At 48.1% G+C, this 17,903-nt stretch overlaps 1 protein-coding gene across 1 annotated transcript in view; it reads right to left on the bottom strand.

Moving 5' to 3' along the window:
- Positions 1-240: 240 nt before the first annotated feature.
- Positions 241-17,903, bottom strand: part of kcnd1 (potassium voltage-gated channel, Shal-related subfamily, member 1) — a 23,735-nt gene continuing 6,072 nt past the window's right edge. Inside the window, exons 2-6 of the mRNA XM_047040196.1 lie at positions 6,346-6,508; positions 6,011-6,094; positions 3,737-3,835; positions 3,238-3,479; positions 241-2,941 (exon numbers count right to left, since the gene is read on the bottom strand). Of these exons, the coding sequence (XP_046896152.1) occupies positions 2,737-2,941; positions 3,238-3,479; positions 3,737-3,835; positions 6,011-6,094; positions 6,346-6,508 (793 nt within the window). The 3' untranslated portion in view covers positions 241-2,736. The remainder of the gene's footprint in view (positions 2,942-3,237; positions 3,480-3,736; positions 3,836-6,010; positions 6,095-6,345; positions 6,509-17,903) is intronic.

Raw genomic sequence — 17,903 nt, forward strand, 5'->3', positions numbered from 1 at the left:
GCTTTTCATCTTTCACTTCCTCCTTCTCTTCCTCTTTTTGCTCTCCTCCTCCTCCCCTCCTCCTCTTGGGAATCAGTGCATGTCTATTGCTGAGGAGTAGTGATGCAATCCTCCCCTACTAAGAACCCCCATGCCCCACATTAACCTCCCCTCCCCCTCCCCTGCCTTCCCTACACATCCCAATACACCCCCCCCCCCTCCCCAACACACACACACCCCCCCTGCTCACTGATGTCTGAATAGAAGTGGTCCACGCCCAGCGAGGTCAAGTGTTCCTCACTCACACACCTGTCAGCAGAGCTACCTCTAACATGCAGCATCCATGTGACACGACAATCACACTCCTCTGGAACCCTGATGTCGGGAAGATCACCAAACGGCTTCCTGCAGACTGTACTGTATCATAAAGAGCTGAATGTTTGGAAGTGTGTGTATGTGTGTGTGTGTGTGTGTGTGTGTGTGTGTGGGAGAAGGCTGATGCTGCATACACATCATCTGCATCCTACTGTGTCAGTACTGCAGACATACCTACTGCAGTGCTCACCCTCTGAAACAGGATACCAGCTGTTAAATTATAGAAACAATATAATCAAATATATGTCATGATATATCAAAAGATACAGCTGTTGTGTACAAGTACAAATATTGAACAAAAAGCTAATTAAATTGTCACAACGGAGAAAGAAAATGATCCAGGATTCTCAGTGTGGTAAAGTACAAAAGTAACAGCAGTCACAAACATGGTGTCAAATATACAACAAGTGAAATTTTGCTGATTCAAAACAAAAAAAGCTACAGAGTCTAAATAAACCTCTGTAAAACGGACAGCAAGTTGAACAGACTTAGTGTGTGCATCGCACACACCTGTAAAACATTGTACAGCACCACTCCATGATGATCGAACAGAAGAACCCAAAGAAGGTCTCTATGACATTACTGAGCACACAGGCTTTGTTCACTTCAGGATTCACCTCAAGGACGATGACAAGAGTCAGATGCATCATGCCTGTGGCCCATGACAGGACAACTGTGCCACAGTGCAGAACATGGATCCATGAGGTCTCTGACACAAAAAATGTTCCTTGGTTACTCTCCCTTTGAACCCTGACCTTTCACTGTAGATGTTTTGACCCCCCCTGATTGACATCACTGCCACTGATCCTCCTTCTACTTCTCTGGGAGAAAACACGAATAATACCTACAACGGTATCCATGCATATTTGTGATCGATTAACACCCAACAGTCCACTCTATCTAGCTACCTCACGTACACACATGAACATAGATGTATACACACACAATCACACGCACACTCATTACTCACTCACCCACATTGCATTCTGGCGAGGAACATGCCTGAATGTTTCATATATATATATATATATATATGTCTTTTTAAAATTGGGACCAAACACACAGGTCTGGCGAAAGCACTCCTACAGTTCCCAGTCTGTTTTCTCTACAAGGTTGTTGTCACAAATATCAGGAAAAAGGAAAACAAACAATTCTGAGAGAAACAAAAAGGTTTCCATGCAAACGGAGGAGGCGGGGCCTGGGTGGCAGCCCCAATCAAAGCCCGCCGCTTCCTCCACTGTACAGGGTCATGCAGGGGAAGACGCCAGGCAGCTCTGCAACGCCAACGCTCCTTTTACATTTTTTGGGAAAGGTTTGATGATGCAATGTGACCTACAGAAGTATGACACCAAATATGTTACATATGTACTCTCTCTCTCCAGCCACCGACCTCTGTCATGGTGGATGACGCGTGTGAAGATATCTACTGCAGAATACAGGTATTAACAAAGAGTTCTCCCGGTTAAAGATGTTCATGTATCTGTATAATTCAGCATTTTATTATTATGGTCTTTATCGTAATCTTTCCCTGCAAAGTTTTATACACACACGTTTTGTATAGTAATTTTGTCCTGCTTGTTCTAACGTTGCATATCTTGAAAAGGAAAAGGCTTTCAATGCCTGTGTGGGAAGAACATTGTTGAAAAACACCGACCGTCCCATTCCATACCACTACTGTGCTGTACTGTGCCATTCTCTGCCATGACCATATCCTCATGTAGTGTTTGTGTAGCAGACCATGAGTGTGTCAGTCCTGTCTGAGGTGATCTGGTCTGTCCCAGCAGATGGGTCGTGTCCACAGGTCCTATCCTGGATCTGAACCTTCTGTCAGCAGCTTGGCAGCCCACATCCTCTCTCACACACACACACATGCTCTTAGGATTTCATAATTGCATACATTGTCTGCTAGAAGTTATAATTCCCATGACCTTGGTGTTTGCAAGCACCATGCTTTCTAGAGATTGGTCCTCTGAAGGACCCCCTTGTATCGAGGGCTGACTTGGCCCCATCCTGGCAACGCCCACAGGAAGCTCTGTCACATAGTCCCCGTAGAACGTCACACTGGTTCGAGAACTTTCGGTTCAAATGATTGATTTGTTTTCTTGTTGCTCAATGCCTCCTATCCTGCCCACTCAGGGCACTTAGTGTTGGTGTTGGAGTGAAGCGTTTGCAGAATGTGGAAGCAAGTTTATCGTTGTTGGCTTAATCTCCTCCTCCTCCTCTTTCTCTGCCCACCCCTCCTCATCCTGTTCTTCAGTCAGTCGCTCAGACACAACCCTCCCTCTCCTTTTGTGCATGGATCTGTGCTCCTGTGCTGGAGGGGAGGGGGGGGGGGGGGGTTGGGGCAGGCGGGGAGAGGGGGAGGAGGGCGGAGGGGCAGGGTTATAAGGAGGAGATCTTGACAGTGTCGTGGGTGAAGGCGGTGGCGCGGGAGTTCCGCAGGATCCCTGGGATGACTGGGGAGGGGGGCAGGCTCTCGTCGGGGGTGTTGGCCGGGGGGGTGGGGATGCTGATGATGGCGGCGGTGAAGTCACGGTCGTCACAGTTCAGCTTCAGGTCATGGGTCCTGGCATTCAGGCTGGAGCGACTATACACACACACGCACGCACACACACACACACACACACACAGAAAGATCGTTAGTGGTTTGGAACGGTCTATTCTCGTTCCCTCAGCAGCATGATAAATTCACCTGTCTAACATGACTGTGTGGAAGAATACAACACAGTAGAAAACAAATCACTTCACCGTGAGCCATTGTTTTCATGAACAATGACCTTTAGCTACTATACAGCGACTGCTAAGACTTGGTTTCATATTTGTAATTCTGTGGGGAATGTGCGACACTGATCAGGAACTAGATCAAACTGGACTGTGGCCCACCTCTGAGGGATGGTGGTGGTCTTCTGGATGTGGAGCGTGTCCAGTTCCTGGACGCTGCCCCTGCTGACAGACACGGTAGAGTTGGCCAGACGGATGGCCCTCCTCTTGGCCCGGCGCGGGCAGCAGGTGGACTGCTGCACCCCCTGCTGGCTGGAGATGGAAGTGCTGCGGCTGGTCCGGAAGCCCACGGACTCGGTCATGCACACCTCGCTGTAGGTCATCTCATCCGTAAACTCGTGACTCTGGGGGTGGGGCGTGGAGAGAGGGGTGGGGGTAGGGGGGTGGGCGGGGGCGGAGAGCGGAGGGAAGTGGGAGAGAGAGAAGATGAGACGGAAGAGGGTTATTCCACTGAGGCGGGAAAGACGGCGCCTGTCAAAAGAAGAACTGGCGAAGTGTTCCGGGACAGGTTATGGATCGACCGCAGGAGCGTCTCTTTAGGCGTCAGAGGGAACTGTGGTCAAGTGGAGCCAGAAAGTTCCGGAGAGAAGTGAATACTCACTGTGGTTTTCTCCAGGCAGTGGAGCAGATGATGGTGTTGGTGTTCGAAGGCGGACCTGTTCTTCAGACACAGAGCTGCACTGTCATCGTTATGACGGTCCTGAGAGAAAACACACACAGGCATACACATACACACACACACACACACACAGACACACAAACAAGCACACACACACAGACAGACACACAAACAAGCACACACACAGTCAAGAGTCCGAATCGATTAATGCTGTGAGGTTTTCTACAAAATCAGATAATGTTAAAGTATCCCATTCCTGCTGGTGGTAGCTGTCTGTTTAGAAGTGGACATTAAAAATCCACAGTGTCTTTGTGGAGATTTGTGTTTTTACTGTAACGAAGCGAGCAGTGAATAGCTCTGCAGGGTTGGGTGGAGCGGGAACGGGGAGAGGGGGGGGGGGGGAGGAGAGACGGAGGGATGGGGTGGGGTGCTGGAGGCGACGAAAGAAGAGAACCAGTGTTGGAGTAAGACGGAGGGAGAGGCCAGCCTGCAGACAGACACACAGGGGACAGGAGCTACACCCTCTCTGCAACCCCCCCCCCCCCACCTGCCCCCCACTCTCTGGCCCAGGAGCAGAATGGAAGGAAGGAGAGAGGAGGGGGGAGGGAGGGAGGAGGACACAGAGGTGGAGCGGGAGGGCGGATGGATGGATGGAAGGTTACAGGGAGCAAATGGAAAGCTTCTGAGGGAGGGTGTTGTGTGTGTGTGTGTGTTTATGTGTGTGTGGGGACACACACACAGGTGGATGGAGAGAAGGGAGGAGGGACAGAGGCGAAGGAGGGGGGCGGGGGGGGGGGGGGGGTGTAGTGTGGTGATATAAATAGCTGTGCAGGACTGTTAGTAATGGCCTTATAGATCCAGGCTGGAAAAATAGCCTGGTCTGACTGTGGGATAGTAAATATTGGATTAGTGTGTCTTTCAGGAGCGTAGGGTGGAGAAACAGAATAAAGATTACCCAGTCTGAACCTGACCTGACGCATTAGAGGAAAGGAAGATTCAATCTCTTTCCACCTGCACTGTCTTCATCCTTTCTCTCCCTCTCCTCCTCTGCCTCCACACACTTCAATCTCCTTTCTTCTATTATTCTCCTTCCTTATGTCTCTCCTCTTGTTAAATGAGACCAACTCTCAACTCTTAATCTTACACCGTTGGGTAGAACACCAGAGGCTCCATTAAGGAGAGGGATAAACACCCAGTTGTGTGTGTGTGTTTCTTTAACCATCTCTGGGTTTCAGCAGGATCCTCTTCGTCAAGAGGTCTTTGAAGATTAGCCATAATTGATCATCAATTTGACATTCATTTATATTTATTTATTCTCCAATCCTTTGAGACCTGTGGCTCTGACGTCACGGTGAGATGGTTGAGCAAGTGAGTGACAGTGATTGTGTGTGTGTGTGTGTGTATCTGTATACCTCTATAGCCAAGAGAAAGGACGATGGCTTTGCATGTGTTGGTTTTGTCTGCTGTCCTACCTGTCTCTTCACTGTCCCTATTTAGGCTATTTCTGGACTAGAGCTGCTAAACACTTGGTTAGAGATGAGAGCAGAGACCCATGTTTAAAGGGTGAGGGGAGGAGAGGAGAGGAGAGGAGAGGAGAGGAGAGGAGAGGAGAGGAGAGGAGAGGAGAGAGAGAGAGAGAGAGAGAGAGAGAGAGGAGAGAGAGAGAGAGAGAGAGAGAGAGAGAGAGAGAGAGAGAGAGAGAGAGAGAGAGAGAGAGAGAGAGAGAGAGAGAGAGAGAGGAGAGAGAGAGAGAGAGAGAGAAAAGAGAAAGGACAGAAGGAGAGAGAGAGAGAAATATAAAAAGAGAGAGAAGCTATCTGTCCATCTCTGATTTAAACACAGTCATTACTGGCCAAGAACACATTTGTATCTGAAGCTGTAATTAGGGATACCATGGCAACCAAACTGTGTCTCTGGGAAGAGAGAGTGTGATGTCGTTGTTATCAGGAACTAACAACTCTGGATCTTATCATCCTCCCCTCCTCTCCTGTCTATCTGTCCCTCTCTCTCAGGGCTGTATCTGACATAGATTACATCAGTTCTTGTCTCAGCAAATCTCTTTTGTCCTGCAGACAGCATTGTTTTATCTAGGGAATTGTTCAGACAAGGCTTTATTTATTCATTGTTGAATGACGGTTAAATAAAATCAAACTAATTAAACAAAACTGTGTCAGAGCAGCTCCTCACAATTATATTACAGTGATACCGGTTTATTGATTCAGTCCACTGGCATCACATGCGCTCAAGTTGTCTTACCTCTAACCCTCCATCCTCTTTGTACTGTAGGAAGGCGTTGGTTGTTCCCTTCTTCGCCATACGAATCCTAGCCTGGCGTACTTTCTGTGGAAGAGGAGAGGAGGAGAGAGAAGAAGAGTAGAGGAGAGGAGGAGAGAGAAGAGGAGAAGAAGAGAAGATAAGGAGGAGAGGAGTGAAGGAGAGGAGGGGATAGGAGGAGTGGAGAGGAGAGATGAGGAGGAGAAAGGGCAATAAGCATTACTGTCAAAATGATGCAAAGCTGGATATTGTTTTAATAATGCAGACATTATCTGCATCGGACACACGTGTGTGCGTATGTGTGTGTGTGTGTGTACCTGTTGGGCTCTCATCTTGTCGGCTCGTTGATTCTGGTGGTAGATGCGGCTGAAGTTGGACACGATGACAGGTACTGGGAGAGCGATCACTAGAACCCCACTTAGAGAACAGATGGAACCGAAGATCTTCCCTGCAATGGTGCTAGGAACCATGTCCCCATACCTGTACACAGATCAGCATCCTCATCACCACCACACTGAACCATCAACATCATCATCACCACACTGAACCATCATCCTCATCATCACCACACTGAACCATCATCATCATCACACTGAACCATCATCATCATCACACTGAACCATCATCATCACCACACTGAACCATCATCCTCATCATCACCACACTGAACCATCATCCTCATCATCACAACACTGAACCATCATCATCACCACACTGAACCATCAACATCATCACACTGAACCATCATCATCACCACACTGAACCATCATCATCATCATCATCATCACCACACTGAACCATCAACATCATCACACTGAACCATCATCATCACCACACTGAACCATCATCATCATCATCACCACACTGAACCATCAACATCATCACATTGAACCATCATCATCACCACACTGAACCATCATCATCATCACACTGAACCATCATCATCATCACACTGAACCATCATCATCACCACACTAAACCATCAACATCATCACACTGAACCATCATCATCACCACACTGAACCATCAACATCATCATCACCACACTGAACCATCAACATCATCATCACCATATTTATGAACATCATTCAACCCCCCATCCTCCTCCTCCCCATCCTCCTCCTGTTGATCTACTGTATTAAACCCCCGCCATGGTTTGTTTATGGACGTTATTATTGCTGATCACTAAAACATGAAGAAGAAGATGAAGAAGTCCTCCACAGACTCTGTCATGGTGAAGTGAATGTCTGATTCATGACGCATCAACAGCGTGCGCTGGGGAGACCAGTCATCCGTCTCCACGCCAAGCCCACACTGGGTTCACAGAGGACAATACCAGGAAATGATTATCAATGTATTTCACTTTAACTGCCACACACACACACACGCACACACGCAGAAAACACACAGGTTGTTTCAAATGGTCTCATATGCCACTGCTTCTCACTGGCTCAAGCCCGGCCTATGAATCACCCCAGGAGCAAAGCGAGGGATGGAATGATGGAGGGATGGATAAGAAGCAATAAAGGAGGAGGGATGAGGCTGAGCAAGAGCAGGGGAGTCTGGGGTTCCCACATTCATCATCAGAACTGTAGTAGGGACGAGGGGAGGGGAGCCAGTAAGGGGTCTGCTGTCAGAATAAGCTTTAGCCTCCACATACACACACACTGAATCATCCACATCTGCCACAAGAGAGTAGTGTGTGTATGTGTGTACAGTGTGTGTATGTGTGTGCAGTGTGTGTGAATGAGAGACAATGTTGATCACTGTCCTTCGGCCTTGCAACACCTAATGGTCTCTCTTAACCGATCATCATTAGCCCTGACGCTCCTGGCTCCTGATTGGTAGGCGTTCAGGAGTGGGTGTATATAAATGGCCTTGGTTTGTAGATAAGAGGCAAAACATGTTAATGATCTGGAGAATGACAGTCCTTATCATAATGTCGTCTCTGTGCCATGCATAGCAAAAGCAGTGAAGTACTTAGAGGAGAGGAGAAGAAAGTGGAGAAGCGTGGAGAAGAGGGGAGTAGAGGACAGGACAGGACAGGAGAAGAGAGGAGAGATGGGAACAAATGACAGTCTGTAAATGTTTCACAACTGCTTCACGGCTCATATCTTCACACGACTTCAGCCGTGACTGAATTGGCCTTTCAGCAGATCCATGTCATCCCTAGTGACTTAGGTCTGGACGTAGTTGAGAGTTTGAAGGAGTCTGGTCTTCCTGCAGACTTCTATCGCTCATCCCACACTCTGTTTCCGGGGCTGGAGGATGCCAATGCAGCCTGCGCAGCTGTCCTGAAGGCGTGCTGACACGTTGGTCCTTCTACTGAGGCACGGGCTCTTCTAGCCCTGATACATTGTCCGTCTGAGCGTCAACACAACATCGCCCGGTGCTGTACGGCCCCGGGCCCTGCCCCAACCCTGAAGACCAAGCCCCATGGACAGAGAGAAGAGAAATGAAGTGAGGGGGGGAAGAGAGAGGAAGAGAGAGACAGAGAGACAGAGAGAGAGGAGGGAATCCCTTGGTCTGAAGGGCTAAAGTGGCAGTGTGTTACAGTAATGCCCATTAAAGGGGCACACATTTCCGCTACTCTCTCTCTTTCACTCTCTCTTCCATCTCTCCTTATATCTCCATCGCTCTCTCCCAGGTTGCCTGCTCATTCCCATCCAGTCTCTCTCCCCCTAGGCTCTCTCTCTTTCCCTCTCAGGGCAGTGATTTATCGACGGAGCCTAATGCGGTTAGCCTTTGTAGCCTCCCAGAGACAGGCCTGCAGTAAGTCCCTACAGTGTGTGATTTGGCCTTGATCCCATGGTGCCCCCTCCACCACACCGCAGAGGAAGCAGACAATCAGGATTCAGAGGCTGGGATGCATCCACACCTACTCTACCTTCTACCTCAGGAGCCCTGGAGGGGGCTGGGGCGACTCACACAGGGGAGCACAGATAAAGGACACAAGCAGAGAGAGATCAAAAGAGTCAGCGAGAGAGAGACAATGAGAGAGAGAGAGAACGCACAGAGAGAGGGAACAGAGAGAAAGGGAGAGAGAGAGCGAGAGAGAGAGAACTGAGACAGTCAAAGCGGAAGCATAGTTGTAGTGCTGCTGTTAGGAAATGTGTTCCGTGAAGATCCACTTCCAAGTTGGAAGAAGCCTGCTTTATTGACCACTTCCTGTGTAGAGGATCGAGGCCCGTGACTGATCTGTGATGTCGCAGCCAGCATAAAGAGATGTCAGAGGAAAGCCCCTACAATATGTGTGTTCCTATGTGTGTTTACCAGTCAACATGGGAAGATGAACTGGAGAATGTAAGTTCATTTCCAGAAAACTCAGAGATGTTACATGAGCTGAACTTCTACAAAACCAAAGTGGTCCTCAAAAATAGTGAGTAAGAATCTTATCCCCAAGAACAGCATCCTATTCCCCAGTCCTGTCATTTTTACTTTTAGATCAATCTTTCACAACCACATTTTACCGTCTGGAGTCACTCCCCAGACACTTTCAGTGTCTCCCCCCTTCTGCGCTCTCTCTCTGTGTCTCCCCCTTTCTGCTCTCTCTCTCTCTCTGTGTGTCTCTCTCTCTGTGTGTGTGTGTCTCTCTCTCTGTGTGTGTGTGTGTGTGTCTCTGTGTGTGTGTGTGTGTGTGTCTCTCTCTCTCTGTGTGTGTGTGTCTCCCTCTGTGTGTGTGTGTGTGTCTCTCTCTCTCTGTGTGTGTGTGTTTCTGCCTCGTTCTCTCTGTCTCTCTATTGGTCTCTGTTTCTGTCTCTCGCTCTCCCTGTCTCACTCCCTCTCAATCTCACTTTCTCTACCTCCCTTTCTCTATTTCTAAGGTCATCCTACTGGTTGCTGGGTAAGTGGATGAATTACAAACAACCAGCTAAAAACAGCCTCCATCCTTCAGCTCAGGATAAACCTGCTCCTAACAGACGACCGTCATTCTGTAGACACACATATCTCATCTATTCTTTCTTCTAAAACATTCCCTAATCCTGAAGTAAATATACACCCACTAACACTGTATGTATAGACACACACATACATCATGATCTTCATCATATCACTTGTTCTGGTCTCCAGTTAGCCGGCAGCTGGGCCAAAGTCTTTCTACAGCTCATTATTGCTAAAATCATCTCACTGCAGTGAGCTCTAATGATAAATAATGGATGCCACAGTGTGGACTGCTGTACCATATTTGTATGGCTTTTAGCCTTGCCCTTCAAGGTACCTCTGGCTAAAAAGGAAAATGCAACCCAATCCGAGCAAGTCTGCTGGCCACAAGCCCAGGCCACAGGCCCAGAGAGAGAGAGACGAGCCTGTGCCTGGAGACCTAGGTACAACGCAATAGGCAATGTCTCTCTCACTCTGTCTCTCTGTCTCTGTCTCTCTGTCTCTCTCTCTGTCTCTCTCTATGTTTCTCTCTCTCTGACTCTCTGTCTCTCTCTGTCTCTCTCTCTCTGTCTCTCTCTGTCTCTCTCTCTCTGTCTCTCTCTATGTCTCTCTCTCTCTGACTCGTCTCTGTCTCTTACTGTCCCTCCCTCCCTCTTTTTCTTCCTTTTCTTTCCTCTCCTCAACTCTTGTCAGCCATTCCTACTCACTCGCCTTTCTCCGGTCAGCCTGTTTTGGCTAATCAGAGAGGAAGCCAACAGTTCCTGGGGTCAAGGAAGGACTCCAGCCAGAAGACATCTTACTGCCAGGGACTGGGGAGGGAGGAAGGGAGGGAGGGAGGGAGGGAGGGAGGGAGGGAGGGAGGGAGGGAGGGAGGGAGGGAGGGAGGGAGGGAGGGAGGGAGGGAGGGAGGGAGGGAGGGAGGGAGGGAGGGAGGGAGGGAGAGAAGGAGAGGTGAAAGTAAAGGTGGAAGTAAAGGTGAAAAGCAGAGTGTTACCAGGAGGGTTACGGTGATAATAAGTGTCAGAGAGGGAGGTCAGTCATCACAAGATGAGAAGAGAGAGAGTGGTGGTTTGTCAGGAAGCCAAGGGATGAGTGGATGAGGTGCGGCAAAGAGAGGACAAGTCAGAGGAGAGGAGAAGGTGACGTCAGAGGAGAGAGAAGCCATTTCCAATGTGAGATCTGGCAACCTGAAAAGGAGGAACAGGGAGGAGAGGAGGAGACAGAGGAGGAAAAGAGGGGGAGCGTAAGAGGAGAGGACAGGAAGAGGAGGACACAAAGGAGCATAGAACCTGAGAGGAGAGGACATGACAACAGTGACATGCAAGTGTCCTAGCCTATATATAGCTGTATAAACATTCCAGTGACCTATTGTGTACGGTAACTGCTATCAGGATCCCAGAGGACGAACACACAGTGATGGGAGTGCACAGGACTGGCTGACTAGGAGATACTAGCCTGGTGCTAGCAGGTTCTGTGAGCCACGATGTCAGTTAGGCTGAAATAAGGATCCATGCTACTGTGCTGGTATATGAAATGTATGAATGTTGCTTAATAACTCTGGATCTAGAGTTCAAATCTGAAATGTCTGGTCCGTTCAGGTCCACCTCTGTTAGCAGACAAGGAGAAAGAGAGGGAAGAAGAAACGGAAGTATACCCAGAGAGAAAGGAGATGGGGAGACGGTTGGAGGGAAGGAGGAAGGGAGGGAGGGGGGAGGAAACGAGGGATGGAGGGAAAGTGCAGGGAAGCGAGAAACAGAGAGACAAAAAAGGGACCAGGGGAGATCAAAAGAAGGAGCCCGGTGGATGATGAAGAGACGAGTCTAAAGAAGACCTCAGTCTGAGAGTGTCCAGCTCTGATCTGGGTGCTGGGGCCTGATGGAACTGATAACAGACCATTAGTGCTGACCAGGGCTGAGAGAGAAGCAGGCGATCGTTATCAACACGATGCAATAAAATCCAGGGCCATCTAAACAGATTTAAGGAGAGCAGGGAGGACAATTAAAACAGTTTACTGCTTGTAGATAGACTGCAGCACAGGACTGAAGGTCCAAAGAAGAGTGCAGCTTTGTTCCCCCCCCCCCAAGAGGATTTTTGTTTCTTGTTTTACAATAAGGAAACCAGGGAACAGATCCTCTCATGTCTGATTCTGTAGCCAGCTGGTTTGACAGTATTGTGAGCAGAAAACAGATGACATAATTACTACAGTAACTCATGAATATATTTAGCAACACAGCTTTCATGTGTTTAGCTCCAAAGCTACAGTTGATTCATGTTTGGTTGTGTAAGGCAGAAACGGCATGAGCATTGATAGTTATATTTTCATTTTTAAGATTAAATATCGCAATATCCCATTCTGTGTGTTAGGGTTTGGTTACTGGTGCATTCAAGTGTCATTTAGAAAGAGCGCAAAACACCATCCTTCTCTTCTATTCCTGGACTAAGTGGTTTATTAGGTTCTCTATTCTAGGTTCTCTTCCAAGACTTGGCCATGAACACTTCATGGCCATGAACTATCAAATACATTAAAGTCGTTGACATCCTCTTGGTTCACCGATGTATCCTTTCTTCTCCTCTTCTCTCTATTCTTCCATCTAATCTATAGCTGCAGCGTACTGTACATGACTAAGAGCCCCAAGCTGTTTGACAGAACAAACACAAAAACGCACGCGCACACACACACACACACACACACAATCAGATCCTCAATAAGAAGCAGAGCATCAGTGGACAGCAAAACATCATCCTGCACAAACGTCACAAGCACACACACACATACCCACAGGCACACATGAGATGCACACACATACACACACACAAGCACACACACACACATAAATACTTCCCTCCCCAACACACACACACGTCACTCTCAAACACAACAGAACTTAGTTTCACTCCACAGGAGCTTGATTGAGGCTCTATATTTAGGCTGCAAGTCAAGGGTTAACTTCACCAACTCGACTCTCTGCTTGTGGACTGTGTGTGCATGAGCTGCACCAGTAAGCATATGAGTTTGTCCTCTGCTATAAAGTATTCTGTATAATACGGTTCAATGTATACACTGTACGCCCTCAAAACACAATGACGCGTCTCCTCTCCGCTATTCTTCTCTCTCCTCTTCTCAGCAGTGTAATATTCTGCGATGACTAGATAGTTGATAGACAGAGAATGAACGTTGCAGAAGACAGGATGGGCGTTTTGTGTTCATGTGCTCGCTCTTGATAGTTCATTGTTTGCTGCACCCGACTCCCACATCCCAAATGTATCCCTTCAGTCCCTGCACTGACATGACCACAGACACAGAGAAGCCCAACAACAGACAGACACGTCTTTGACGATGACGAAGGGGCAACACAGACGACGATGCTGAATGAAGGTAAACGCCTCAGCTGGTCAAAACAAGCTAGAACGTGAAAGGTTGACAACTCCCCTAAAGCAAAAGACTGCAGATCTAACAGAGCGTACTACCATCCAGATCATGGAACGAGATCAGTGTGCGGTACTGTACATCCATTTCAGTGACTGTGTTACTAAAGACAGCAATGGGACTAAAGTCTTTGAGGAACACACATACAGCAGAACATCTGAGATGCTGAAGGGACCCAGAGCCAGGATATAAATACAGACAACAGATCAGGGGATGGGGAGAGATAGAACAATCTGTCCATTAATCACTTCTAAAATAGATCAACACGAGAGAAACATCACAGCAAGGCTAGCTGTTTAGCTTTGCAGCTGGTGTGTGTGTTTGCGTGTGTACATCACAGAACAAGAGCAACAAAGAGAGAGAGAGCTTTCTATTGACAACCCACTAAGCTGCCTGCCTGACAAGGTAGAAAGCATATATTTGGCTCCAGATCTGTCCATATTCAATGCCATGTCCGCTGCCTTACAAGTTAGCATGTGCTTCCTTGTGTTTGTGTGCTGGACTGAGTGTGTCGGGTGTGTGTCGCTGAGGCGATCGATTTTTCCTTCTGTGTATCAGAGCGGAAGGCGTCTTGTGGCTAATGTGTTCTCTGACTGGCCAGGCCGTGGGGGCGGGGGGGGGGCAGAGGACGGCCGGTGGCAGGGAAGACGATCAGATGGAACTTTGGGGCGCTGCAGTATTCATGACGGGATACTTCCACTCCCATAGGCACCCTGGGGGTCTGGAGCATCAGAAACACGGGTGTGAATCTCAAACCACCTCTGCTGCCTCCTAACCCTCCCCCCTCCTCCACAAACCCCAACGACCTCCACCTTCCTGTCTCTCACCTGTCTCTTCCCGTCTCCTCCAGCCCTCACCTTGTCTTCAGACTATCTAGATTCTAGACTGTCATGGTATTTCGGTGCAACATCATCACAGGGGGTGCTGAATCACCTCCTCTACCTCTACACTACAAATCAACAACTGGACTACAAATCAACCATGTCAACTGTGTACATGCAGGTGTGTGTGTATTATTAGGATGTGTGTGTGTGTCTGACTGTTTTGAGAAGGCTGTTCTTGTTCTGTAAAAACACACCTCAAGGTAATCGGCATTACAGTTCAGAATAGAACCAGTCAGCCGGTGGTCACGGTAATAATCAGTGTGTTTATACAGTACAGAGAGGCCTGTGTGTGCATACAGTACAGACACACACACACATAAACCAGGCTCACAGATCTGTGGGGGTTACTGTTGAGTGTATTTATATTCATGAAGGAGGATTAGGGATTTGCATAATGAAAGGTATTTTTCTGACATCCGTGATGATCCTCACAGCATTTATAAGAAGGATTTGAAGCACACCCTCCTAAATAAAAAGAGAACTGTTTTTGAACCACTTCTACAAGAAGCACTTGTCAATAACAATGTACTCTGCTTCTGTTCAAAAGGATGCTGTGAACTTTTCCTTGTAAATGGAGACAACACCAGTGTTTCTGTAAATTCACTTGGATCTTTCTACTGTTTACATTCTATCCTATAGAACGCCTGGTACTGCATCCACAGTGGAGTGTTATAAAGTGAAGCATCTCTGGGCTCTTAGTTGATGTATTGATCATCAAAAAACATAATGTCCACCCATCCATAAACACATTAGAGGAGTAGCCATTTATGATTGGACCATAGTCTCTATGGAGTAATGTATTCTCGTCTCCTATTGGATGATGAGCAGTACGGCACTTCCTGGTTGGAGGACGCTAACGTAATTTCACAAGAAGAGAGCCACATAACTATCTAGTGATCCACTGCTAACATGATTTACTCGACAGAGATGCAGACAGTACACTCATGATCGAATCACTACCCACAGAATGGATACTTGATTTGTCTGATTAGTAGCAGAGACAATTAATTAGTCTTTACCATAGAGAATGAAAAGAGACAAGGAAGAGAGAGAAATAGATAGAGATAGAAAGAGAGAGAAAGAGAGATAGAGAAAGAGAGAGAGAAAGAGAGAGAGAAAGAGAGAGAGAAAGAGAGATAGAGAAAGAGAGAGAGAGTAGTAGGTGGGTGAAGAATATTCGTGGTGAGCCACTGGCTGGCAGGTCCAAAACTTTCAATAAAAGAACCTGGAACACACAATGTTAGCTCTGATGTGAAATCCTGCTTTTATCAAATATGTTTGGACAGCCAGCTGTCTTCATCAGGGAACAATCTATAAATACCTGCTCCAATGTACTGTTCTAACCTAGCTACTGACTCAACCAGGTCAATAATCCACTGTGTTTCATAAAGCATTTTACAGATCGATCAGTACTGATCAGGTTATTGATCCTGTGTAACTGCTTCAGAGTGTTGTTTTAGCTGGGCCAGGGGAAGGGAACTTCTCCTGAGTCAATGTGGAGGTTTAGACCTCAAGTTCAATACCGGTGTATCTTAGGAGTCAGATACGTGTTATGTGTTTGTGTGTGTTGATGGTATGTCTGGTGTGTGATAGTGTTCTCTTGTAATAGCCAAAGAAACTAAGTGTGATGTAACACTGTCTAGTGAGGATTTCAGCCTCTTTAAAAATAAACTAGTTTGCAGGCTGGGAGTTTGAGGAGGCACTTAGAATAGCAGAGGAACTCAAGGAAAATAATTGATGAGAGGGGAATTTTCACTGAAGTAGATTTGGACTCCTCTCCTGTCTTCTCTTCGCTCCTCCTCTCTCCTCCTCTCCTGTCCTCTCTTCTCTCCTCTCTGCTCCTCTTCTCTCCTCCTCTTCTGTCCTCTCTTCTCTCTTCTGTGCTCCTCTTCTCTCCTCCTCTCCTGTCCTCTCTCCTTTCTCCTCCTCTACTGTCCTCTCTTCTCTCCTCTCTGCTCCTCTTCTCTCCTCCTCTCCTGTCCTCTCTTCTCTCTTCTGTGCTCCTCTTCTCTCCTCCTCTCCTGTCCTCTCTCCTCTCTGCTCCTTTTCTCTCCTCCTCTCCTGTCCTCTCTTCTCTCCTCTGTGTTCCTCTTCTCTCCTCCTCTCCTCCTCTACTCTGTCCCTGTTCCGGTTGTTCACAGCACTGAGCTGGGCTGGACAATGTCTTGCTGTGGCCCTTCTGTGTTTCTTTCAGTCCGACCTACTTACAACTCAACCGATGTCTATTCTTCTCCGCTCCCTATGTACCTTAATGAAGTCCACACCTCACTTCCTCTCCTTCCCTCTCCTCTTTTCTCCTCCTCACATGCTCTCTTCTCATCTTCTCTCCTCCTCCTCTTCTCTCCATCTGCTATCCTGCTGCTTTTCGGTCCCTGTACCTAAATAGTACCTTCATCTCCCCTGCCTTTCCTCCATGTACCCCCCCTCTCCCTCCCTCCCTCCCCTGGCCCCTGAGGATAGGGCAGACTTAGCCCAGCTGCAACATTTAGCTACCGTCTCTGAGAGGAGATGAGAGAAGAGCCTCACTCCCAGACTAGCACCCAGCCAGACTGTTGTATTGCTAATCACCTTAGCATCCTCACCCTAACCCCTCACCAATAGAACAGAATCCATCTTCTCACTGGTCTCTAGCAGAGTGTGCGGCTGTATGAGTGTGTGATGGCTGACAGCCATTGGTCAGAACGTATGCATGTGTGTGTGTGTGTGTGTTACGGTCTGTCTCCACTCACAAGTGTGTGTGTGTCCTTGTATCTGGTGGTATTCGGGTTGTAACAGTGTGTGCGTGAACGAGTGGCGTTGACATGACACTAATCCTTGTTTTGGCCATTCGCTTCTCATAACCTCACAGGTCAACAAATCCATTTATGGAGGAGAAAATCCACTTGTCTGCTTTCCCCCCCCGAAAGATTGGAGATGGCTTGTTAGTGAGTGGCAGAGGGCAGAGTGCTGTCTGAAGGGCAGCAGGCTGTAATGGTGTTTAAAGGGAACGCCTCTCACAGAGGGATGAGGGCCCACACACTGACAAACAGCCAGGCGTGAAGGGGGCCGAGTGGATGCAGGGAGGCTGGGGGCTGCTGCATTGTGCTGGGGTTGGGTTGTGTGCAAACATACACACAAGCTCTCTCTCTCCCTCTCCCTCTCCCTCCCCCTCCCTCCCTCCCTCTCTCCCTCTCTCCCTTTCTCTCTCTCTCTCTCTCTCTCTCTCTCACATACACACACACACACACACTTTATCTCCCTCCATCCTTGTCACCCTCTCTTGCTGCATCTTCTTTGCTCTTTTTCTCCCTCTCCCTCTCCCTCTCCCTCTGTCTCCCTCTCTCTCTCTCTCTCTCTCTCTCTCTCTCTCAGTCTCTCTCTCAGTCTCTCTCTCAGTCTCTCTCTCTCTCTCTCTCTCTCTGGGGACTGGTTAATGCTCTGCCATCCAGAGGAGGTCTGCAGCTTGAGAACGAAGGGTCAGAACACAGCTGACGTCACAGTGTTCCCTACATTCCACTGGCAGGCACGCTAAAAGCAGCCGACAGGGGAGTGGAAACTACAGGAGAGCCTTCTCCCTAATACGAACACACACACACACACCCCACACACACCACACACACACACACACCACACCCACACTAGAAACCTCCCACCACCTTCTCTTAATGTATGGTTCTGCCATCTCTGCTGCCAGGCACGACCC

This window comes from Hypomesus transpacificus, chromosome 18 (assembly GCF_021917145.1).
Source record: "Hypomesus transpacificus isolate Combined female chromosome 18, fHypTra1, whole genome shotgun sequence".
NCBI classification, from domain to species: domain Eukaryota; kingdom Metazoa; phylum Chordata; class Actinopteri; order Osmeriformes; family Osmeridae; genus Hypomesus; species Hypomesus transpacificus.